At 42.0% G+C, this 26,391-nt stretch overlaps 1 protein-coding gene across 1 annotated transcript in view; it reads left to right on the forward strand.

Moving 5' to 3' along the window:
- Positions 1-39: 39 nt before the first annotated feature.
- Positions 40-26,391, forward strand: part of LOC308132603 (dual specificity testis-specific protein kinase 1) — a 31,177-nt gene continuing 4,825 nt past the window's right edge. Inside the window, exons 1-7 of the mRNA XM_080499755.1 lie at positions 40-253; positions 1,189-1,261; positions 16,890-17,083; positions 19,472-19,593; positions 20,859-20,907; positions 21,629-21,778; positions 25,748-25,921. Of these exons, the coding sequence (XP_080355881.1) occupies positions 1,231-1,261; positions 16,890-17,083; positions 19,472-19,593; positions 20,859-20,907; positions 21,629-21,778; positions 25,748-25,921 (720 nt within the window). The 5' untranslated portion in view covers positions 40-253; positions 1,189-1,230. The remainder of the gene's footprint in view (positions 254-1,188; positions 1,262-16,889; positions 17,084-19,471; positions 19,594-20,858; positions 20,908-21,628; positions 21,779-25,747; positions 25,922-26,391) is intronic.

A 26,391-nucleotide genomic window follows, 5' to 3' on the forward strand; every position in this document is an offset into this window, starting at 1 on the left:
CGTGAGGCTCTGCTTCCAGGACAACACGGTGCAACGTGCATTTCGCATGATCAGAGAGGCTGAGAGAGGCTGCTGCAAAGACAACAAGACGAAGAAGAAAGAACGAAAGAAGGAAAGAAAGAAAGAAAGAAACGGCAAAAAAAAAAGCCACCGACGCACGAGGCTTCCTGCAGGGGCGATGTGATGGAAAGTGTGTGACTTTTAAAGTCTGCCTGCTTTCAACAAGCTGCACAGGGAAGCTGCAGGAGTCTGCGTGAGTACATTTCCTCTGCTCTGTGTTTTTCTGCGGCCGTCATAAAATAACCCCAGATTAGAATATGGAGAGTAAACAACACGTACTGCGTTCGAGCAACAACTTTTACACATTTATAATCTGAAACAGTGGAACCCCATCAAGTGTTCTAGCTTGTAATACCACCTCCTGCCACAAGGGAGAATCCCTCTTGCGGACAAGCTGGGTTTGTAGATGAATTGAAAGTCTTTAAAATCAGATGGAACTGAACTCTGCAGCCCATAAATGACACAACACAACCTTAAATCTTTCTAACTATATATTTTAAACATTGAATATATGTATCGCCACGTATCAAGGATAAAATGTTTACCAAAAAACAACAGAATGAGGGAAAAAAGCAACAACCAGGAAGTTAATTTAAAGACTTTTTACATCAAACATGTGAAACCTGATATATTGTAGTACCACTTTCTACCACAAGGTGTAATCACCCCTGTATACAGTCGGTTTTTAGATGACCGAAGTAAAATTTTATCTTTCCTATCAATTCCTTTTTTTTTTCTTTAACATGAATCAGATCCACATGAGTAAGGTTTTTGCAATTCTGCACTATCGCTATAAATAAAAAACAAACTACTTTTTTTCATCTTTTTTATGGGCACAATTAATGTTTTATTGTCAATATTTCTTGTCATGTAATCTTCTTAGACCAGTGAAGTTGTAATTTCCATGGTTGGCAAACACTTGAATCGTGACGGTAGCGAGTAGATCTGTGGGTTTATTTTCCCTTTAGTCTCACTTTGATTGCAGAACAACAGAATATCGTTGCGGAGCCTGCTGCGTCGTGTCGTCGGCTCATGTGTTGCTCCTGCCCACCACCCCGTGTTTGTGCTTTGCCTCATTTGTTGTTGCATCTGTGTGTGTGTGTGTGTGTGTGTTTTTTCCTTCCTCAGCTTCTGCACAGAGACCGCCAGCTCTGCTCCACCGCCCACAAGATGCACATGAATAGCTTATTAAATCAATGGAGTAAGTACCCAGACTTTACAAAATCCTCCTTGCACGCTGATTTTTTTATTTTTTATTTTTATTTTATTTTTGTGGGGGCGCACGCTGAGAAACTCAAGCTGTGTGTGTCTATATAGTGAGACGCGTGCATGTGTTTGGTATGTGTGTGTACTGAGTACTGCAAATGTCAACAGGCTGTATTCTACTAAGAGTCATGGGTGTCAAACATAAGGCCCGTAAGAGGCTCCGATCCACCAAAACACCAGGAAAATGTGTAAAAATTAATAAAGAAACATTGGCTTTATGTTGAGATGGGGGTCATTTTCAGTAGCAAGTGTTTAGTTTTGCACAGATATCAACATTTTCATCACGTATTACTCGCCACTGTGTTTTACACTCCTGTTCTAAAGTGGATTGACTGAGAGCATCCAAACCAAGAGTTACACACTAAATCTCGCGGGTCTGGAGCGAAAGTAAAGAAGAGGGCACGTACGTGTCCCGGTAGGCGTGTGGTGCAGGTGAACCGGCCTGCTGCGGGGTTTGTGTCGAGCTCTGCATTGTTCTGAAATAGAAAGACGTGAGCTCAGCATGCAGCGGAACAGAGGAGAGGTGTCCTCTGACCTTCCCCTCCGAGCTCCACTCGTCCCGCAACCGGCTGCAGGTTTCTTCTGAAGCTCTGCTTCTCCCCTCAGTGCCGGTTCATACACGCTTTTAGACACACACAAAAAAATAAGATTTATTACATAAATTCTGACTAACTGATGCAAAATGTATAAATAGTGACAGAATTTGCAAGATGAGTGGTCTCGACCCCTCGTTTTCCCCCAGTTTTGGTTGTGATTTATTGAAAGGTTTCACGTATGATTGCACCTGATGCCAGTGTCAGGTATCGGGTCCGATACTGTGCTACGTGACATCATCCATCAGCACCGCAGGTTCACAAGAGAGCACGTGTGATGTCGGCGGTTTGGAGGTTCTTTAGCACGAATGAGAATGACGGAAGTGAATTATTAGATGGACCGTAAATTATGTTCTGGCAAGATATCAAGAGGAGGAGGAAGATGTTCTGCATTTTGGGTAGTGAACAAACAATCCGAAGAAGCGGAAAGAAAAAAAAAAAAAGAAAAATACGTTGTGGAGTAGTGAGGAAGGTGCTGGTCTGAAGGCTGTTTATTGCTACTGATTAGCCACGAGCTAATTAGCCCCTTTAGCTACAACCGGCTAAAAGAAGTGTGACTTCTATGTGTTATTATTCCTCATGAATCTATATTTTTTTGAGAAATGTGACTTCTCGTCTAGAAAATATGGTATTGAAGTATTTTTATTCTAAAAAAAATTCACTCTTTTTAAATACATTTTCAAATTGTTATTTGATCTAATCAAATAGAGTCATGCTAATCGTAGCGCGGGAGGATTTCTAACGTAACGTTACGGATTGAGTTTCAGCAGTTTGTCTCTCCGAGCTGTTTACATGCTGATCGACTTAACGGCTCAAGGTCTGAATTAATTCACGGCCTGTTTTTTGTTTTTTTTCTTTTCTTCGCGTGGCCCTCATCTCGGTTCCGAATCAGGTTCCTGGCAGACCATCTGTGTTGTGATGATGGTGTGGATTACTGCTCAGGCTTGTTGTCGGAGTCTGGACAGTGTGGAGATGGATGGATGGATGGACGGAGAAGGACTCCTCCTTTCACTTGGATGTGGGGATTTTGAGGAGGGATTCCCTCTCATGCAGATCATCGGCACCGTGGAAAACTAAGCCCCCTGAGAATAATCTGGAGAATAATCTCCCTGACAAATCCTGTGAACTTCACATCTCGTCCTCATGATCTCTCGCTCGGCACCGCCTCTTTATTTTATATCTTGAGCATCCGAGGGTCAAGTATCGACGGAACAATATGAAGACTTGCGTTGATTCCGTTAATGTATTTAGGCTTTAAACCACATTTTGTCCCCAGTTCACAGTATAATTCTAATTTCCCAATAGTGTAATTGAACATCTATGATGATGACGGATGATGGACACATTTTTTCTGCTCTCCCCTCTCGACCCACTGGTCAATCGGGTATTTTTGCGATGTAAAAAGGCCGAGTTGGGATTATTAGACGACCACGCACATAAACTCCCGGTGTAGATCTACAGCTTCCAGCCTGCAGTACCGTCGGATGGATCATAAGCTTCCAGGCTTTGTGAAGACGCGACGACGTTCACGAACCCCGTGACCCCCGAGGTGCGCTCCGGTCAACCTCGGCTCGACAAACGTTGCCGTTCGGCTGGAAGGCTGGCGGGGGTTTTCAGTCCCGCTCGCTGGTGGGAGGCTGCAGGAAAGGAACAGGGATACATTGTGCCGTTTCTACATTTCATATGACCTCCAACACCGTTTACAGCCCACTCGCCCATCTCACACAAGTGGTGTGCTGTTCTCAAAGCAGAGTTTTTTTCTCTCTCTCTCTCTCTCTGTGGAGGGAAATACAGAGCCGAGCATCTCTCTCTGTCTCTGGTGTCTGGGTGTCACTCTGTTGTGCAACCACAACAACAATAACACAAAAAAAAATCAGCGGTGTTTGTCTGGAAGCTGTGCAGAACACAGAGAGAAGATACAGGCCGATATGGTGAGACTCTCGGGTTCCCAGATGGCCTGAATGCATTTTTTTTTCAAAAAGAGCTTTTTCTTCTGTTGTTCACAACCATGAACCAGTTCTTCTGTGAAATAGTGGCAGGAAACGGCTACTTGTAATGCTAATGCTAACAATGGGCTCAGTGAGCGAGAAAGAGAGGCGGCAGCAAGTAGAAACTGCCTCTGTAATGCTAATGCTAAGATATCCTGTCTTCAATGTATTTAACGGACGCTATACTGCTAAAGCTAACAGCCACTATTCACTCCATTTAACAGCTCCTGTAATCCGAATGCTAAAATAACTTCTCTTTACTGCATTGAACAGACGCTCTAATGCTAATGCTAACAGTGGGCTCAGTGAGCGAGAAAGCGAGGCGGCAGCAAGTAGAAACTGCCCCTGTAATGCTAATGCTAACATAGCTTCTCGTCACTCGAGAGGGCAGCTGCTGTAATGCTAAGATATCCTATCTTCAATGTATTTAACAGACGCTATACTGCTAAAGCTAACAGCCTCTATGCGCTCCATTTAACAGCTCCTGTAATCCGAATGCTAAAATAACTTCTCTTTACTGCATTGAACAGGCGCTCTGATTCTAATGCTAACATAGCTTCTCTTCACCATATTAGACATCCTATAATGCTAATGCTAACGTAGCTACTCGTCACTATAGGAAACAAATAATAATGATAATGAATGCATTGGTTTTATATAGCGCTTTTCTGGACACTCAAAGACACAAACATTGCATTATTTATTCACTCCATACTCCGAGGTGGTAAACTACGTATGTAGCTACAGCTGCCTGTAAGTGATGGTGCTAATCTGTGCCGCCAATCACTCTCTCTCACACTGCATTCACCCAGGCAGTTTGGGGTTTGGGCAGCCATGCTGCCCCAACAAATCCCCTAATTATAATGCTAACATAGCCACCCTTCACTATTTTAAACATTGCCTGTCATGGTAGTGCTAATATAGCCATTATTCACTGCTGGAAACAGCTTTTGCTTTTGTTGTTTACAACCCTGAACGTGGCTCGAGGTTTTGTGTAGACGTGCGATCCTCTTACCGACCTCCCCGGGTGCTAAAGCCGATACTCATTTCACATGTGCCCATGAAAAGAGGCTGCTGCGTGTTCAGTTTCAGTCCGGTCAAAAAGCTGCTGCAGCTCCAGGCACAGAAAACCAAACCATTGACTGACTGGGTCACAGCACAGCTCGCGTGCTACCTTTGATTTAATTATCCACTATTCTGGTATGTGCTGTGATTGTCCCTGGAAGAAGTCAACTCCTGGTGAAGTTTCTACAGCTTTATGAGAGCCGCCTGCTCTCTCGGTGTTTGAGCGCTCCTGTTTTAACACGTCATATCAATACGCAGTGACTCGCTCAATGTCGGCGTTTCCACTGCTGTTCTGTCGACTCAGCAGGAAGTTAGATGTACAAGTTACATCTCCTCCAAAAATATGGAGGGGAAAAAAAATAGACCCTCTCTTGTTGTCATTTTGAGTTTGAGAGACCTTGATTGATATTTGCTTTGGCCTGTAAACCTCACAACCAACAAGGAGGATTTCAACCTTGTGTCGCAAGCATTCGTATCACTCTGCTCGTCTAGTTTTACTAATCTACACAGGTCTGTATTGTTGTGAAGCTTGCTTTGAGTCTTTAGCTGTTAAAACAAGTAGGTACTAGAAAAGTACCCGGTATCGGGTAACAACTCATAATGGAAAAGCCTAAAAATCAAGTTGAGTTGGTCCCAGTGGAAAATCCCCATATTTGCATGCAGGAATGAGACGTTTGTGCAACTCTTGAACTTTCCTAATGTTCTGTTGCTGCTAAAAGTACAATAATGCACGCTTTTAACAGAATATTGTTTCTAAACAGCGAAAAAAATCCCACTTATTCAGTGTTTTTCAGTTAAAAAAGAAAATTTAATGAGAGCGTAGCTTCTCTACTTTATGGGCCTTCCTCCTTCCTCCTCCTCCAGCCCATAATTTGTCAGCAGCCACTTCGCATGTCACGTCCAAAATACCCTTAAGTCTGTTTCTGCATCCATGACGTCTCCTCCGTGAAGCTCGGCTTACGACGGCGACCACATTACGGCTTCACCGTGGTATTTGGAGGTGTACCGCGGGGCAGTTCAGCCAGGAACACATTTCTTCTCGGATGTCCCGACGATTCGGACGTCGGAGCCTTGAAACCTTCCCAGTCAGTGTTCCTGTAACTCTTCCTGCCGGACAGGTCGGAGAAGAACTGCTAGTAATTAGCCTGGCTGATCACAGGAATAGTTTCAGGCAAGACAAACTTTGGCGTAAGACGATCTTGAGCTCGGTAAATGTATCCGGCGAAGTGAGGTCAGTGGAGCGGAAAGACACAGGAGAAGAAATGTATAATGTATTGTTTCCTGAGTGACGAGGCTTCGCGCTGAGAAAGAAAGAAAACCCTCCACTGGAGCGTTTGTTTACGCGCTTTCATGAACCGGATGAGTTACCACGGTTAGCATCAATTTAGAGGCATGTATTTATGACGTCATGAGCAGCAGCAGTAATCTCATACTAATCAGTTCCCAACACTTTAACTGCTGGGAGTAGAAACATTGCAGTTTTGTAAAGGTGTTGGTTAAAGGATGTTACTGGGAGGTGATACAGTTCGTTCCTCCAGCTTGTCTTTGTTGGGGACCGACGTCTTCACTTTTTGCTAAAGCTCAGAGCATCGACAGCGAAACGGCAGAACTACAACTCTGTTTTATAGTCGCTGCAACTGTGCGACTCATCCCATCATAGTATTATTCTTTCTCTTTTTTTCAATTTCTTTCTTTTTTTTCTTCTTTTTTCCCCCTTTTTTCCTTTCTTTTTCTATTTTTTTATTTTATTTAATTTGAATCTTTTTTCTCTTTTTTCTTTTTTCAAATTTTCCCCTTTTTCTTTTCCTTCTATTTTTTAATTTAATTTTTATCTTTTTGTCTTTTTTCTTTTTCAAATTTTTTCTTAGATTTTTTTCTTTTTCAAATTTTTTTCCTTTTTCCTTTTCTATTTTTGATTTTATTTGTGTCTTTTTTTAAACTTAATCTTTTTTCCCCTTTTTTCCCTTTTCTGTTTTCTATTTTTTATTTTTTATATATATTATATATTTTATATATATATTTTATATATATTTCTCTTCTTTTTGCAATCTTTTACTTTTCATTTGTTCCTTCTTTTTTAATCCCATTGTGTTAAAAAGGTGTTGAGTGTTTGCTAAAACCAAAGCTTGTTATAATATAAGTTGAACAAGATGTTAACATAGGTTCATCAATTACATGAATAACAATACTGGGTAAAACTTTATTGATAGAGTAATTAGTAACTAAGGCATTAGTGTTGTTATTCCCGTTCATGTTTTAAGAGCAGGTCTGAGAGGAATTAGCAGTTTTTCCTCCACGAGCAGTTTAGAGAAGAGTAACAGCGTCGCTCTTTGCTCAACATAAACATCAAACATTGAGAAAGACTGAGAGAGACGACAGCTTTAGAACATTTACTTAAGATTTAAGCAACTGTTAGATGTTGCTTTTTGCGCATGAGAAATCTTCTCATTTGGTTTAATACTGTGAGAGACGTGAACGGTTCAAAGGGATGGATTTTCAATGTGGCCTGTGTTTTTTTTTGTGTCTTTCATATTTATCTGCATCAAAAATCTCATATCTCATAACTATTAGAGATGATTATTTGTTGTTTTGCTCTGAAGCCTCATTAGAGAGCCTCATTAGGGAGCACGGTTTTTCTTTTTTCTTTTTTTTTTTTTTTTAAGTGTTGGGAGCGTTACATCACTGGTTGATGGCCACCATGGAGCCTCTGCTCGGTCTGGTCCATCTCCTCTATCGATCTGATTTCTATCGGTGATTCCTCCTGATGGAGGCAACGCGGTGGAAAATAGCCAGAGCCCCTCTTGTGTAATGATCGGCTATTAGTAACTGTCATGGCTGGAGCAATAATGCGATAACGTCCAATAACGTGATCCTTTTAGCTGTGTGTCCTCAGTGAATGATTGTGACAACTATAATATTCTCTATAGTTTCATTTTTGTTAAGCAAGCACTTTGATTACCCACTTAAAATGAACATTTTAATAGTTATTGGGTCAAATATTGTATTGCACTATTGGCGCTTGTTGCATTATTGGCTTTATTCTTTTTATAAAGGCTGCACACTTCACGTCTGAAGTCACTTTGATCTGAATTCTGCACCTAAACTCCAAGCCTCTTTTTTTTCAGCTCCTTTCATCAGAGTAAAAAATCAGCTTTTCATGAGAAAATGTGAGAAGTTTCATCAGCTCATGAGCCACAAATCCAAATATCGCAAGAGGATGAGGGTCTTGCTGAAGTTATTCCCATCGGCAGCTTCTTTCGTAGCTTTTATCAAATCTGCGTTATAAATACAAGGTGGAAGTTCGTGGTGGAGCTATCCTTTACTTTTTTTTCACACTGGTTCAACCAGAGTTGACTGGTGATTGTAGAAGCAAATCACATGTCAGGGTACAACTTTGACTGGTTCATTATGAACAACATTGCCATAAAGGCACATTGACAGGTATATGGAAGTATTATTGGTAAAAAAAAAAAAATAGGTTTGAGAGTGTTTAGCTCCTCTTCTCTGATTGGCTGCGGGACAACATCCTCTCTCCTGATTGGCTGTGAAATCAGTCAGTCCCAGATAAGCACCGCCTTTTTCTCCACTGCCGTTTTCACCAGATATCTCAGATGTGATGTGAGATTTGTCTGTGACTCATGGGGAAAAAGAGCTTCACAGATGTATGTTTCCACCAAATTCACTGAAATGTTTTACAAGTGCGCAAACCTTTTTCACCAACAGTACCGCCATATAGATCCAACAGTTTTCAGGTAAAAATAGAAAGGCAGGGTCTTTGGAATCCTCAAATGAAGCCCATCCACCAAACAGACGCCACAAACAAGAGCCACAAAACCCGATATACAGGATGTTTTTTATGTAGTTTCTTTAAAAAAAACAAAAAACATGGATGTATAGGAGGTTAGTTTACCCATCGACGTGACAGAAATTCTGACTAAATGTTAAAATACATTCTTTTTGCTTGGGTTTAGTTGCATCATTTCAAATTTCCGACCTCCACCATGAAACGTCCCGGCGTTTGGGAGCTTTGTGAACTCGCGGGGTCTCGATGAGTGCGTGTCCTCCGGGAAGCGAGCGTGTTGTCAAGTTCATTAGCACGTGGGGTGTAACAAATCGGAGCTTTTTTTTTTTTTTTTTTCCCTTTTTGGCCTCGTGCGAGTCGAGTGAGTCAACGTCTGTGACGTCACCTGGTGACATGAATCACCTCGTCTGGGGAGTGACACCGTCCCTCATGGCTGCTCACAAGGCCCCGGTGTTGAGTGTGCACGCACACACACACACACACACACACACACACACACTTCCTCACGTTCCTCAGACAGATTCCTCGCGCTGACAGTCGGATCTCTGGAGAAAAGTCTCGCTTCCGTGCGAACGTGTTCTGACCGTTAAAACGTTCGCGAGCGGCGCCGCCGATGGACTGCGAGGACGTCAGCGCGGCCTCGGCCCCGATATTTGTTTTTCTTCTCCTTTTTTTTTTTCTTTTCTTTTTAAACCGTCGATGGCGTGTTTGTCCAGACGCCGGTCGACCTCGCACCGTGCTGCGACAACAAGACGTTTCCTGGATTTTCCCTGGTTTGACCTTCGTCTCCCACGTGTGAAAGGACACAGAGTTTCACACGCTCGCCTCGGCAGAGGGATTCTGACCGGATTGCTCCTCGAGCAAGTTCACGCTCGATTAAACAAAAAAACAAAACAAAAAAAAAACAACAACCCTCTAATAGGATTGCTCTGGACAAACACAGAGACGGACAGTCACACACTCATATTAACACCGACGGCTAATTTGGAGTTGATTTGAATACAACAAGATTAAATACAGTATATTAATAGACGAGGGTTACATAACCCATGTTCTTCCCTTTTTTTTGCCCAACTAATTCTGCTTCAGAGGGTCATGGTCCATTGCGAGGGACCTCCTTTGTACCCCATGTGACCACACTGAAGGTCTCTAAAGCTCCATATGTCACCAAGCAGTGACACCCCGGGCCCTTTGGTCCGTCAACATAGAAACCCATCAACTAGTTACTGAAGCAGTTCTTGATCTTGCCCTTTCCGGCGTTGTAACTCTGGACGATTGGAGCAGCAGTGTGTTTACACTCGTTGCTTTTCTCTACACCATCAACCTGATTTGCATGATACTCTTAGGATTTAAGGCCATATTGGAAAATAAAAGTAACAATGGGCAGGGGGGATGTTTTTAGGTCATTGGAACATTTCTGTTCCAGGCACTTTGGTTCAGTTGTGGCCATGGCTGTCTATAACCTCCATTCCTCTTTTTAATAGAGACTGAAAACACCTGACAAGAGCTGCAAGTGTATAGATGTTCCGAATGGCTCAAATCCTAATACACTCTTTTGCTTTCAGCACAAAATGTCCATTCACTATCTAATATATTTCACCTTGATGATAACACTTAACTGACACAGGCGCAAAGGAACTCTTAAACTAATTCACCCCTGAGCTCTTTAAAAGCTCCTGTTTAGTTGTCGGGTTGTAAAAATATCCCCACATGAATCCGTGGCGAGCGCACAGCTCTGCGGTGGAAATTCAGAAAATTCTCTCGCTTAATTAAAGTAAAAGTTTCCAATAAGCCATCTGTTTACGTCGTCGAGCGCAGTTCGACAACCCGAAGCTGACCTCTTTTCTTGCGCTTCGCTTACAGAACAGGAAGCCACACAATGAGCGTGAACCCAGTCTCATCAGTTTGGTGGCGTACGCGGTTTAAAGTCATTATAGCGGTGTCGATGCGATTAGAGTACGTCTGCAGATTCTCACTGCGACGTCTTAAATGTGGATTTTTTTTTTTTCCTGGCTGGTGAAAGATCACGACAGGCGGTAAGCCCAAAGTGCAGCCTTGAAAATGTCCAGAAACCAACGCATGACGTAGCGTGTGGGAAGGTTTGGATGAAGCCGCCAGCTGAGGGGAAAAAAAAAAAAGAAAGAGGGATAGACGTGGTGGGAAACAGCAAAATGGTTGAAGGTGGAGTTTAACCAGGAAGACTTCTCTCAACAAAAATATGCATTATCCAGTTGTCATACATTCGTTTTGATTCAACCATCCATCTGTTCTTATATCCATCCCTTCATTCATTTGTTTTATCTATCCAGCCATCTCTCCATCTGTTTGTTTGTCCATCCAGCCATCCATACCTCCCATCTATCTTCTATTATTCCATCCATCCATCCAAACATTCATCCGTGTATCTTCTATTATTTCATCCATCTATCATCCATCTCTCCATCCATCCATGTATCTTCTATTATTCCATCCATCTATCATCCATCTCTCCATCCATCCATGTATCTTCTATTATTCCATCCATCTATCCATCATCCCTCCATCCATCCATGTATCTTCTATTATTCCATCCATCTATCCATCATCCCTCCATCCATCCATGTATCTTCTATTATTCCATCCATCTATCATCCATCCATCTATGTATCTTCTATTATTTCATCCATCTATCCATCATCCATCCATGTATCTTCTATTATTTCATCCATCTATCCATCATCCCTCCATTCATCCATGTATCTTCTATTATTCCATCCATCCATATATCTTCTATTTTCCATCCATCTATCATCCATCCATCCATGCATCTTCTATTATTCCATCCATCTATCCATCATCCCTCCATCCATCCATGTATCTTCTATTATTTCATCCATCTATCCATCATCCCTCCATCCATCCATGTATCTTCTATTATTCCATCCATCTATCCATCATCCCTCCATCCATCCATGTATCTTCTATTATTCCATCCATCTATCCATCATCTCTCCATTCATTCATGTATCTTCCATCCATCTATCCATCATCCCTCCATCCATCCAGGTATCTTCTATTATTTCATCCATCCATCCACCCACCTGGAGAAAACCCTCAGAAAGTGTGACCCAGCTAACCACTGCGTCATAGCAGGTTGACATTAACACTCCCTCAACCAGAATGATCTCCGTTCACCCCGTCACATTCGACCAGTGACTCAGAAACAGGGTTGAACTAAAAGTAAACAATAACGGAATTTCATTTTTAGTCTCTAAGTCGAGCGACAGAGAAGAAGTTGAGATAAAGAGCACCGGGCGTCCGACGCCAGAGCTGCACTGTAAGCTTTTCCCCCCCCCCCTGACAGAGCCGGGGTTGAAAAAGTGCAGTGATTGTTCAGTCCCGAGCCGGACCAACAAACGCCGGCATGAATAGCCGGGGCTGATTCCCCCCTGGCTTGATGGACAAAACCCCGCCAATTGTGTTAGCGTGTCAGCGCGCGCTTCCCACCGGCGTCATTGTGACAAAACCAACTCTGGCCTTCGCTGCTGTCACACCGGCCCTCTGTGGCTGAAAGTGGGTCAGGACTACCCACCTCGACCGGGTGTGGGAACTCTCAACCGCGTCCCAGAATTACACCAACAGTGTAATGCACCAATATCAGAATCGGGTATCGGGACGGACTGTGAACTATGACCTGCCAAAATATCAAGCGGTGGAGAAAGTCGGTTCGTACACCAGCAATGTCGTTTAATTGCTCAGCCGTGCTACATGCTACATGCTAATCATGATTAAAATATGACTGATACACTCATTCACAGCGAGCCTGACCATATATATACATGTATAAATTAGGCTTCCTAGCATTTAAGAAGTACTCGTACTAGTACTTGGTGTTGGCAAGTAGCCAAAGGTTAGTCGTCGTAGTGGTGCATCCCTCGTCGAGTCACATCAACAAAAGAATAGAATCAGAATCAGAATCTCAGTACTTTATTTATCCCTGGGGGAAGTTTGTTGGTGTCGATCCACACAGACGGAAAAGTATATCTTAAATAAAGTTAAAAAAGTAGCATAAGTGAAGTTAAGGTACGGCGGAGCAGAGCCGAACAGTCAAGCACAACACACATTATTTACAAAGAGGAGTTCTTGAATCTTAATGCCACAGGAACGAAGGGAAACGCTCGAAACCGGGTTGCTTTTGGCCGTAGTTTTCTGTCAGCGTTCACAGCTGTTCTCCAGACACCAGGGCCAGAAAAGTAGTGTTACAGGAGTACATTCGGCGCTTGTGCATTAACTTAATCCCTTATGTGATGCAGCGAAGTCGCAATGTGCCGCAGTAATATGGAGATTATTCAAGGATCAAGCACAGGCTGGAGTGCTGCCATGAACCAAGGCTCATGACTTGATTTTCAAACCAAAGTACCCGTGAAAACCTGAAAACTTCAAAGGGCGTAAAAGTGTTTACTTCGTGGAATGAGTGCACGAATGTTGACATCGAGGAAGAGGCACAAGGTTGTCTGGGAGATTGTGAAACACCTCGCGGTGTCACACGGTCGATCTTGAAACATTCCCTTCATTTCTTATATTTCTTTCTATCTATCTCTCTCTCTATCTATCTATCTATCTATCTAGCTATCTAGCTATCTAGCTAGCTAGCTAGCTGGTTAGAGCATCTTTCATTTCTTGTGTGCTTGCTATCTATCTATCTGTCTAGCTAGCTAGCTAGCTAGCAAGCACATAAGAAATGAAAGATGCTCTAATTCCTGGTCACCCTATCCTTTTAGGGACATCAAACATAAGGATCATGGGCCAAAACTTGTAAAAACACCCATAATGCAACCAGCTTTTTGGATATTTCATTGTCTTTTACACCAGAACGTTTCATTATATTTGCTTTTCTGTGGAAAGTTTAAAGTTGACATCCTAATGCGAGGCCTTGTTGTGTCGCGAGCACCTCCCACAAACAAAACTAACCCCCGTCCGTCACGTCTCCCGTCACAGTTCATTGAAGGGACTTGCTTCTATTTTAAGCCCCTGCATTATTCTCCGCCTTTTGTTTCGCCCTGAAAAGTGGTCCCGCTTGCTTTCATCCGTGCCGCTAACAAGTGGCAGAGTGAAATTAGACCTTTTGTGAGCTCCCCTTTTCATGTGGGGTCGCTTTCATACCGTTAAGTGAATAAATTTGCCCTTTTGCTCGTCACACACTCCATTGTGTTGGCGTGATCGGCTCCGCGGCCGAGTGCAGTGTGAAATATTTAATACGGGTTGGTGTGATGCCAGAGTGAAGAGAAGATATGCGAGTGACATGTAGTGAAAACTACTCGTGGATTATGAGAATCAAGAGCTTAACAATTTTGGGTAAACCTTCATGAATGCGCAACTTGAAAAAGCCCCTTGGAAAAACCTCAATCTTTACTGCTTAATTTAGCCGCAGCTGCACAGTCAGTTCAATTCTAGTTGCCGTATTTTCTGGAATAAAGTCACACTTTATTTTGGCTGGTCATGTGACTTTTTTTATTGAAATGTTATGATGCATGCGCTCCGCTACGGTACCACAGAAAAGCCTCCATTACACTTTATTTAACTGACAAAGCACGAAAAAAATCTGCACAATTTAAAGTCAAAATTGATCAAATGTGCATCAGAAAATGAAAAGAAAGAGTTTCTAGTGTGTAAGAAACGTGTGGTGGATGGGAGGAAAGCTGAAGAAGTGATGAAGAATGTAAAGAAGGTTATTTCAAGTTAAAAAATACCCAAAGCATGAACGTTGATTTAAAATACAGACATAGCATTGATATTACCTGCTAATATCCTCATATGTCCTTGTGACTTTACCGCAAAATAGGATTCTCAGAAAAATTTACAGTCTTTTCAAATACTTTTAAATACTTGTAAAATAAAACTGGATAACATCACTGAGTTATAATTTACATATGGAGATGATTCAGAATAGTTTTATTGACGGATTTAAAAAAAGACTTTGAAACAATAAGTCGTCTGTAATTGTTTTCAAATTCGATCTCTATAAATTCAATTTCTTGACATTGTGCTAAAAAAAAAAAAAAGACATATTTTGCAGATGTTGCTGAAATATTAATAAATAATAATGAAGTGATTCAGATCAGATCCAAACATTATAACATGTTGAACCCGCGTAGGCACACAGGCACTCTTACCTTCCCATTGATGTAATGCATAAACACATACCACATTTAAAAACAAGTCCCACGAGATTAAAATGTGCTTCTGGTTTCCAGGATCCACAATAGGAGGAATACATCAACACACAAAATGTCAATGATTCTAAATGTATTTATAGAAATTAGCGCAGACTTTTCGCTTTGCCTTTTCAGTTAATGACATTTATCATTTTTACACCTCATAAAACTTCAAATTTAGCATGTTGTACAATTGAAATACTTAATAATGGCTGCCCAGGCAAAGCAATAGGCATGAAACCCGTTTAATCTTTCCTAACAAGTGATTACACGGCTCATTTTCAGAGTCGCTCCACTCACATTTGGATCTTCGCCGATACCCAGAAACCGACCGGAGTACTTTATAATGTGACGACAATACATTGCTGATCCTGTAATCTAGATTTATTACTTCAACATTTAATGGGTTTCTGCAACATTACATCCCCAGTTACTTCATTGAAATATGTCCACAAACACAAACGGGATTCGTAACCAGGGTTTTCTGACCGCAGTCACTGCGATTTTCACTGTTTTGTGGACTTTCTGCTCCAGGGTCAACTAAAGTTGCATAACCACAGATTCCACCGAGAGCGTTTCAGAGGCGAAACGCTGTTGACTTGGTCACTTTTCTTTGATTGTGTGTCTTTGACTTCGGGCCTGTTCTTCGCTGGCGAGTCAAAAGCGCTTCTGGTATAAAGACACCAGGACCGTTTGGAAAGGTCGAGGATTTTGTACAAGCAGCTGCGGCTGCATTGTGTAAACGCCGCTTAACCACACACCGGCCACAGCTTCTTGGAGAATCACGTCTTCTAACAAGAAAGGGTTTATTTGAATTCAAGAGTTCGTTCAAACATTCGTCGACAGCTGGAACGGCTTGTTTTCTTTTCCTCAAAGCATCTTGGAAGCGTTTTATATGTTGAAGTTAGATGGTTTCACAGTCGCTTACCTTTATTTGGCCGCACACTGATCACCACTGGGTGGGTCACACATAAAACTGGCCCACAAGAGACTCGAAATCCTGTCAAACCACCAAGAAAATGGTGAAGACATCAAAGAAAACATAATTTTTTTTAAGTTTGTAAAAACTCCCAGAATGCAACAGCTATAGAAGAAGAAGTTTTTGGACATATTACTGTATTTTGCATCAGAAGGTTCAATTTAAAATCGTCTTCATATTGGGATTGTGGTCATTTTCTGTAGAAATCTAAATATTATCAAGATGAGTAGTCTGTGTCACAACAAAGACAAACTGTAAAGTTTAAGTTTATAGGTTGTGATGCATCATTTTAGCGGTCCAGCCACTGAACTAAAATGTGTTCCGTGAGTTTCATAATGGAAACACCAAAACGTCCCGCCTGCATTTTATAATCCGTCGTTTTAAATTAACCCTTCAATCAGATCACCAAGTTGCACAAGCTTGGTTGTTGAATTCACAGTCTTCATTCATTTTTATTTTCATTTTCATCTTCACACGGCTGAGGTGACATGTTGGTCAATGATACGGTGTCGCACCACTTTTATAATTACCGCTGCACAGCATTGGACCAATACTCGTCACTAGTATCGGTGCATTTGTATTTTTTAGTCATAGTTTAAGAAAACTAATTTATTTTCCTCCCAAGTTGACACAGTATTACAATAAATTGCTCAAGATTACATAATTTTTAGTTATTAACAGAAAAAAACCCAGCTGGAACCTGAATGAGTGAGCTCCTTGAGTGATTGTATGCGGTGCGACATCGTTATTAACAATATAAACTTTGGTGGTATGGGTTGGTATCTTTCAATCGCCCTTGATTGGAAGTCGCACTTCACAGCAGACACGTCTGCATAGATATGTAAAGTTTCTGTGAATTCCTTCTGTCGGAACTCGACTCGAGTTAATCGCCGTAGCCTAAAATCACAGCGTTTCCACCCTGACCTGTTTGTAACTCCCCAGCCGACATCTCCAGCATGTGCGACGTGGACGTGTCCTCGGAGCCCAGCAGTCCCACGCTCTACGGCGAGTCCTCGGACCAGTACTACCAGGTGGACCGCTGGCAGAAGCTCCGCACGGCCGTCCGCAAGCTGGAGTTCTGGGAAAACTTCAGCGCCGAGCTGGTCGGCAGCGGCTTTTTCTCCAAAGTCTACAAGGTTTGTTTATATTTTAGTTCCCCCTTATCGTGTCCACCCCCCACTCCTCCACCCATCCGAGGCCACCTACGTGTGAGCTGCCATCAAAGCTCGCTTTGTTTCGGGCCCTAATTAGGACATTCCTGTCATTCTGTAATTGGCCCACCGGCTTCGGGGACCTCGGGAGTCACAACTGTCGCTCAGTAACCCGGGACCTTCCATCAGTCCCAGTGTACAAGACATTCAAGCTTTGTCCCCGATGAAATTATGAAGAAACAGTTTGTAGGATGGATGAGTGATTGGGGAAGTCCCGGAATCTAGTCTAACCTGGTGTAAAGATTTCATGGGTTGGTTTACAAGAACAAGCGGCGTTGACGTGACAGGAAACGGCGACAACTTACATTATAAGCTGCAGTAATGACAGTCAGTCGGCTTCACCCACATTTCACATTGTCCTGGCTTCATAAGCAAGTTGCTTTCTGTTTTTAGTCATAATCATCGTTTCACACGCTCACCCACCAGCGGAGACGGCTGTCGTTTAAAGTAGCAGCACAGCTTTGGGAGCGTTTCGGGGTTCAGGGTCGAGAAATGTCCACATTTCTACCAGTTTCACACTGAAGTTGACCCATTTAGCTGATTTATTTGTTTATTTTTTATTTTTTTGGAGAGGTGAATCAGAGTCTGTGATGCATCAGCAAATGACAAATTGCACATTAACTCACAGCTTAGGTTCAAATAACAGCATCGTGTTGGTGACAGACGCAGCGAGGTAAACAGAGACGAGCAGGACGGATGCTGCTGCTGCTCAAATTGAAATCCTCTGGCTACTTTTTTTGCATTTCTGTTTCAGAAAGGTTTCGTATTTATATGGCAACACTTTGAAAATGATGTCCATGTACACGGAAATGGCAGAAACGCCGGAAAACGGTGTAGTTTTGATGTTGGGCCACTAGTGGGTGCTGTTGTTTGTGTTTGTAATGAAACCGCAGACATGCAGCAGAGAACAACTCTGTATAAAGATTAACAATGGGAGGACGCGGTCATTCTAGCGGACGGACGAAGAAATTTGATTGCTATTACGGTGACTATCAAAATAAAAGTCCCGGGAGAATATAGACTGGGAGTCCTGACGGCCTGGGGGAAGACATTGCTGTTAATGTCCATCTACTGAGCATGTGCAGAAGAACTAGTTACCACAGCTATGACGCAAATGCACAAATTCAGAAAAGCTGTGTTTTTCCCCGTTTCCATGGAGACAGAGTCAGAGCATTTTTTTTCAAAAAGTTGCAACTTCCCCTGTTTCCATGGAGATGGAGTTGGACACGGAGATGGGGGTCAGAGTGTCTTCGAGACTGTCTGCCTTGGTAGCCGTTTTCAAAAAGTTGCGTTTTCATTGGGTTCGGAGCATCAAGCACCCACTGAACGCAACAAAGCATTTCCATTTCTTTCTCTGCAGTCTTCCGTTTATTTGTGCTCTGCTTCCGTGTCGCTCCTCCATCGTTTCACGCAATCGTTTCTCTCACGTCTTCCCGTAACCTTCAAACAAGTCTCGCCTCCCCGCATTGTCAAAAGTTCCCCCGTCTCCGTCTTGCCCGATTCATTTTGTCCTGAAATTTTAACACGGTGCGCTCGCTCCTCAGTAGTTGCCATGTTTCCATGACAACGGTTGCCCGAGTGTTGCCATGATGTTTTAGAGTGGACCAATGCAGACTGTGGAAGGCAGACATTCACGTTGACCCACCTCCCACCAGGAGTAGTTGAACTCTTCTTCCACATTTGTGTTTCCGTCCGCAGTCCAAAGAGACATAGATTCCGTTTATTGATGATCCAGCATCAATAAATGATCGTCATCGCGATGTGAACATGTACGATACCCATGAAAACACAGAACGAACCGCGATGCATTCGTTAAACGTGCGCTTGCAACTTCAAAATGAAAATATTTTGATTACCGTATTTTCCAGAATATAGGTGACATCTGAATATGAGTCGCGCCTCAGTTTTTCCAGACTCTCTGAACTCTTTCTCCTGCTTTTTTTTTGTTTTGTTTTTTTCTTCTGCTGATTTTGTAGATTTCACTTTAATTTCCGAGGTGTAGATTTTTTTTCTCGACTTCAGTAATATGGTAGAAATTGAGGTTATTCTGTGTCACTGTAGCAGCTTTCTGTTGTCATACAGTGACATCTAGTGGTAGAAAATGGTATGTACCATATATTTTTATATACCAGTCACATGAGCAGCCAAACTACAAAAAAGTCTGCAAAAGAGAAAAGAGCAGTTAATATATTATAAATTTGCACATAAAAACTTCAATCGAACAAAACTAATTATCATTTCATTAACGACGGCACAAGAGAAACTGCCTTGTTTCTGAAATGCCGGCTCCGCCTCTCCTCTTTAACCAAACAGGTGATGCACAGCACCACCCGCAAAGTGATGGTGGTGAAGATCTACAAAAACGACGTGGACCAGGACAGCATCGTGCGAGAGATCAGCCTCCTGCAGAAACTCTCCCACCCGAACATCGTCAGGTAACGTCACACTCGCGCTCCTGAAGCCTGTGAGGGTTTCCAAGTTGTCTAAGTTATAGAAAATATGTGACGTATAATGGAAAAGACAATAAAACCATATAAATTAATTGTTGTGCTCTGTATTAATACGCAATGAAGAACAAGGGATACTTGAATACTTTATTATTGAAATAAATTATAAATGTTTGTACATATCCCTTCACACAATTAATTTAACCCATTAAAAATGCTAAATAGTTATGTTTTTTAATCTATTTTGTTTTAAATGTTCAGTTAGTTTGTTAAAATAAAGTGTTGTATAAACACATTAGGCTCAGAAACTTTCAAAAATCTTATTTTCGCAATTAAAAATGAGCTCTTGCCTGAGCCACACTGATTACGACTAATAAAACTTCAATACTGAGCGATTTGACCAAAGACTTCTTCTCAGATTTTACTTAAAACGTTAAAGAACGGTAACTATACAAATTATTTAAAGCTCATACGATGTGATTTTATGGACTTTTCTTTTTAGTTTGTGACCCTCATAGTTGAAGTGTACAAACAATGAAGGATGTCCGACATCTCCATTCTTTTTATGTGGGAACTTTCTCAAATCTGTCTTCGAATATTTCCAGCGTTCTGGATTAAAGTTGTAAGCCAAAAAAATCATCACAAATGTCTGGAAAATTTAGTCTGGATTTATTTGTATTTTAAAAATTAAGCTCAATATCCTGAATTGATTTCTGTGTAATCTTTAAATGTACTTAAGTAACACAACTTACAGCATATAAAATATTATTGATTTATTGCTTTGTTTGTGTCTTTTTCTGGCATTAAATATAGTTCCTAATATTGTTATTGTTATTATTGATAATTGACAATAATCAGCTTTTAGAGTCACTTTCTCTTTACTTTCACATTCTGTTCAGTCTTTGTTTTTGTTTTTAATTTATATGATTGTGCTTTACCATGACAGGCCAATGTTGTATTTCCCTTTTCCTCTTTTATCTGTTTTTAATATTCTTTTTCATTTCCTCCCTTTCTCTTTCTTTCCTCTTTTTTCCTTGTAAAAATGTAATAAATGAGCTGATAATTGGAATTAAATAAAGACGTGTGTTAACTTTATTTGCATGTTAAAGTAACATTTTTGATGAAAATAATGGAGTTATTGCAGCAGGAAATAAATTGAACCACTTTCACTGCCAGTAGATTTATGAACATGCCTGTATTCTTTTGTAATATTGGAGACAAACACTTGATTGTTGCTCTTTTTTTTTTTCTAGATATCTGGGGATCTGTGTGAAAGAAGACAAGCTGTATCCCATCTTAGAGGTGAGCTGCGTCTTTCTGAGTCACCGTCAGTGTTCCAGTGTTTGCTGGCTCGGTTCTGAACAACAGATTTGAGAAGTGTTGAGTCACGTCTCGTATTGCGCAATCAGATCTGGAGCTCTCGTTTTTTTTTCCTTTGCTTGTTTTACATAATTTCTTTTCCAACTTTTACAAGACATCATGCCATTTCTGTTCACGGTCACATTTGAAATATATATAATCGGTATCAAGAAAAGCCAAAATGATGTATGTGGGAATACATGAACGGGATGTAAAATTAGGAAATTATTTGTATATATTATTGTTATATCCAGACCGTAAGTCACTCCTGAATATAATGTGTTGTTGATTAAATTAAAAAAAGCCTCAACAATAGGAAAAATCGCAATGGAGGCTTTATTTCTGTGGTACTGTAGCAGTTTTCATTTGTCATACTGTGACATCTAGTGGCCACGGATTGTACGTACATGTATATTTTGAATTATCATGTATATGAGTTACATGAGCAGCAAAAAAAAAAAAAAAAGTGCAACACATAGTCCAGATAATATGGTAATTTTCTCAGAGCTTTAGCAACATTCATACATTTCTAAAAAATCTTGAATTTAAAGGGCAAGTTCTGAATATTCTTGAACAATATTTCAACGAGTGCCTTATAAATGTTTATTTTCTTCTTTTAAAAAAAAATAATTTAATTCTCACATCTGGATATTTGGCGTTTCAGTACGTGAATGGCGGCTGCTTGGAGGAGCTTCTGGCCAGGAAAGACGTTCCTCTGTGCTGGAAGGAGAAGGTGGAGCTGGCCTGTGACATCAGCCGAGGGATGATCTACCTGCACTACAAGAACATTTACCACCGAGACCTCAACTCCAAGGTGACTCCCCCCTGCTTGTTAGACGCTTCGACGTGTCGAACAACAACCGTTTCACATTAAAAAAAAACAACACACACTAATGATCATGGCCGATATGTCCGATTTTGATTGAGAATGACGTTTCTGTCCAGTGTCTCATCCGGGGGACACATTTTGATCAAAATCTTGCGAATAGGAGACGTCGACCAACTCAGCCGCCACCGCCTTTAATACATAATACATTGGGATAATCCCGTCGTTAATGTTTATAGTGTATTGTTCAACCGCTGCGTGTGTGTGTGTGTGTGTGTGTGTGTGTGGTTTAATTACAAAAAACAGACAACAGCGCCAACCTGTGGCCCGAGATGCTCACTACGTCGTTTTCAGTGTTTCTGCCGTTTCAGCTGAAATGGACTTTGTTTTCAAGACGTTAATGTACAAATGTGAAGCGTTTCTGGAAAACAAAAGCGTTTTCACTTGACAAGTCCAAGTCTTTCAGTACAGTTTGAGATTTTGCACTAAAGCTTATCTAAAGAGTTTATTTTGTCTCATCACACTTCCAGTAGAGTGTTTCTAGAATCATATGGTTACGTGGAGGAAGAAATAGCATCCAGCTAATTGTTCCATAACCTCGGGTAAAGAATAAATAGTTAAAGCTCTTGATGGTCCAAACCTATTGTATTCAAGGTTTATTCGTTCTCCGAGATTTTTCCTCCATTTGAATATTGGATCCTAGGAGCTGCATTCAGAATCTGCTGTGTCTGTGTGAGCTGGACTGGCTCCGCCCACACACGCCCATCTATAGGAAGAAGGAGGAAGTACTTCCTCTCGTGGCGCCATGTGCCAGAGCGGAGCTGCCTGATTGTGGGAGGAGTCAAAGGGGGGAGGAGCCTGCCTTTATTGTGATTGGCTAAACCCCCCGATGACACTATATAGGGTTTGATTTCTGATTGGCTGGTTGGAGCAACACACTTTTTAAAACCTGGAACAAGCCAGGGAGAGAGAGGACACACTTTCTTCACCTCTGGGGCGTCGTTCCAGGTGTGGAGAAACATATTGGGGAACCCATTAGAAAGTGAATTTTGCTTAATATGACCCCCTTCCAGTGGGAAACGGAATCCCCCTGAAATCTGCTGTTTTCAATTACATTTTCATCACCGATCACTAGAAAGCATTTCACCCCCCCCCCAAAAAAATGCTGCCGAACCAGAGCAGCTCAGGTCTTTTCAGCCCAGTAAAACCTGGTTTGAACATACCGTGTGCTCCGGGCGCTACTTTACGAGGAAGCGTTCCGTCTCTGCAGCAGAACGAGTCCTTGAATCTCCTCAAACCGGTGCGTGGGTCCTGCCTGTTCCCAGTGTGTAGGTGCGCGGCTCCCCCGCGGTTGCCAGGCCTCCCGGCAGAAGCAGTCAGAAATGAAACGCTCGCCATTGTCATGCTAATCGCCTGGTTGCTAGCGGAACGCCGTTGCCGCGCACATAACTCGCACGTTGACTCCCCGCGTGAGGGGAAACGAGGCCTCTTCTCCGCGGGACGTCAGGACCGACCGCTGCACGTCACAACGTTCCACTCCGACCCAGTTCTGTCGATTCCACGTCACGATCTCCGTAAAGTCCGTCGATCGGCTGCGTCCCGTCGATGGCGACTTAACGTAACTGATATTGAGATGATGCACTAATAAGTTGAGCTTAATTTACATCTAAACTGTCAAACGTGCTGATTAAACGGAAGTAATTTGATGTTTTTACTGATTCAGAAAATATTCTATGAAGCCTCGACCATCAAACTGTCCTTCTAGTGTAATTAACTTGAGTTTGACTTTATTATTCACGTGTAATGAATGTGAGTATCACACATAGTTGAAGCTTGTCAACGTTGCATGTTATAACGGTTTGTTAAAAGTAGTCCGGGCATTTGCATGAAAAAAAAATGTCATGAGTAAAATTGGAAACTCTTGTGAAGTTAACCAGATAAACGTTGTAAATAGAGACGCTAAAATAAACCAAACAGCTTTTTGTTTTTGAGTGACCAATGGCAAAGCTGTAAAATTAGCTGCCTTGCTAGCTTTGAGTGAAAATGCATCATTTTAACTTTTTCGTTTCAAACCGGTTCTGCGTTTACACGACGACATTTTGAAAACGACGTCAGAAATGCTGAAAACGATGTCGTTACTGGGAGTCATGACACAACAAAGGCGGCCATGTTTGTTATTGTCCATCGACTGAGCATGTGCAGAAGAATTGTTTACTACAGCCGTGGTGCACCGGAGCAGCGTTTCAGAAAAGTTGAGTCCCCCCCTCCCCCGTTTCCATGGAAACACAATCGGAGTGTTTTGAATACGTGGTGAGCCGTTTACAAAAAGTTGCATTTTCAACGTTCCCATGTAAACAGAGCCTGAAACTGTAATCGGGTGTATTTCCACGACTTCATATATGCATTCAGTCAGTAAATAAATAGTCAGTAATCGAATCAAGGGAAATGTCGGGACACCAAAATAAAACCCAGATAAGATTTAAAAAAACAAACAAAAAAACCCAAATAAATAATGTATTCTAATTAAAGAAGTTTAAAATGGCTGTGGTTTGTTTAGTAGCTTAATAGTCGTTTTCACTTTCGATATTTTGCTATGATTTTATATATTTCTCTTTAATCACATTTATCCTGTCAAGCTTTTTTTTACTTTGATTAATTACATTGATTTTAGTTTTGGAGTTATCCGCCTTCCGTCGACTATCTTTATTAATTTGTCTGTATTTCTTGATTACGTGACAGAACGACTGATTTTTTTTTTTTTCTTTTCCATGAGTGTCGTTGACGTTTCTGATCCGTTTTGTACGGTATTTAAATATTTGTCATCAATATCGGTCATAGTTCTTATATGAGTAATGCTACAGGAGAATTAAACAGAAAACACAGAGAATGTAACATCAAGTATTATACAAGAAAAAAAAAACCCAACCATGCAGGATTGGAACCAGTGACCACATAGAGATTAAACCCATTTGGAAAAGTGGGGGTTTTGCTGCTTCGACACCGACATCAAGACATTTCGACACTCAAGTTTCTGGCCACATCAAGTTTGTGACGTCAGCGTTGGTGGGACGTCCGCATGCCGAGATTACATAACAAAGTCTCTACAAGGAGCTGAGGGGGGAAAAAAGGGAGGCTAATTATTGCCCCCTCTTTATTTACGAGCGGTTTACATTTTTTTTTTTTTTTTTTTTGCTCTCAAACTGTTGCTTTGCTTGGCGGAGAGGTGCGGTGCCGCCGCTAAATTTAGAGTCCGAGTCTGGGACTGAGGTTTTTTTTTTTTTTTTTCTTCTCTCTCTCTTCCCCCGGGAGCTTCATAATGACAGGCTACTGCATGGAAACCAGTTGCTGTGCAATGAGAGCCAGATGGCTGAGAGTCTCACACACACACACACACACAGATACAGACACACACACACACACACACACACCCTGAGACTCCTGTGGATAGGACGTTTATTTACATGCATGCAAAACCATTAATACCGCCAATGACATGGACTGGAGTCCACCCACGCTTCTGCCTCTCATCACGCAGAAACTCAAGTCAGCCGTTCGCCGAGTCGTTTTTCTCAGAAAGTATCGGCTGTTTCACGAAGCTGTCAGTCTGAGGTGTGTGTGTGTGTGTGTGTGTGTGTGGGGGGGGGGGGGGGGGGGAGGTGATGGAGGCTAGCCCTGAGCCACGCGGGCGGCCCACTGGCTCCCCGAGTGTGGAGGTAAATTATTTAGTGCGCTGGAAAGGTGCTGACAGCAGATCCTATTGAGCCTATTGACTCTCAGAGAGACTGTTTGTCTGGCAAACACACACACACACACACACACACACACACACACACACACACACACACACACGTACAAAGATCTTTCTTTCTCTGCCGACGCCGTCAACGCAGCGGCTCTGCAGCGCCCTCTGCTGGCAGCGTTGCTTCAGTTCCCTCCATGCCCCCCCCTCTCGTCCAGAACTGCCTGATCCGGGTGACGTCTCGCGGCCGGGAGGCCCTGGTGACGGACTTCGGCCTGGCCCGGGAGGTGGTGGAGCTGCCGGTGAAGGACCCCGGCAGGAAGCTGTCGCTGGTGGGCTCGGCGTTCTGGATGGCGCCCGAGATGCTGCGGGGGGAGCCGTACGACCGGAAGGTAACGTGTGCGGGCGAGGGAGGGCGGGGCTTATTTCCCACCCCAAAAAAAAAAAAAACCACGATAGAATTTTTTTTTTTTTTTAACATTTTAAAACTTTTTAATTTTTTTTCATTGAACATAAAAAGTAAAAACCCTCCTAAATGGGAAATCAACAACAAAGCGTCTGAGTTCCCAGATCCCGTTGTTCTTTTCCCAATACAACATTAAACAAGACAGCCGGACCCTTGGTCTTTGTCCTAAAAGACATTAAGAATGTGAAATGACTTTAAAAAGACATATCATACTTGGCGTTTGATCGTCAGTGTATTTACAGACTTTGCTTCCCATTTAATCATATTTTCCTGTGTTACATGCATCTGATGTGTTTTCGTTAAACCTGCTGGTGAAGTAGTTTTAACTGCTCCAAGAGAAAAAGACATTTTGTCCTCAGGGTTAAAAAAAAAAAAAAAAATTCCATATATATATAT

The sequence above is a fragment of the Blennius ocellaris genome (assembly GCF_963422515.1).
Source record: "Blennius ocellaris genome assembly, chromosome: 7".
Taxonomy (NCBI): Eukaryota; Metazoa; Chordata; class Actinopteri; order Blenniiformes; family Blenniidae; genus Blennius; species Blennius ocellaris.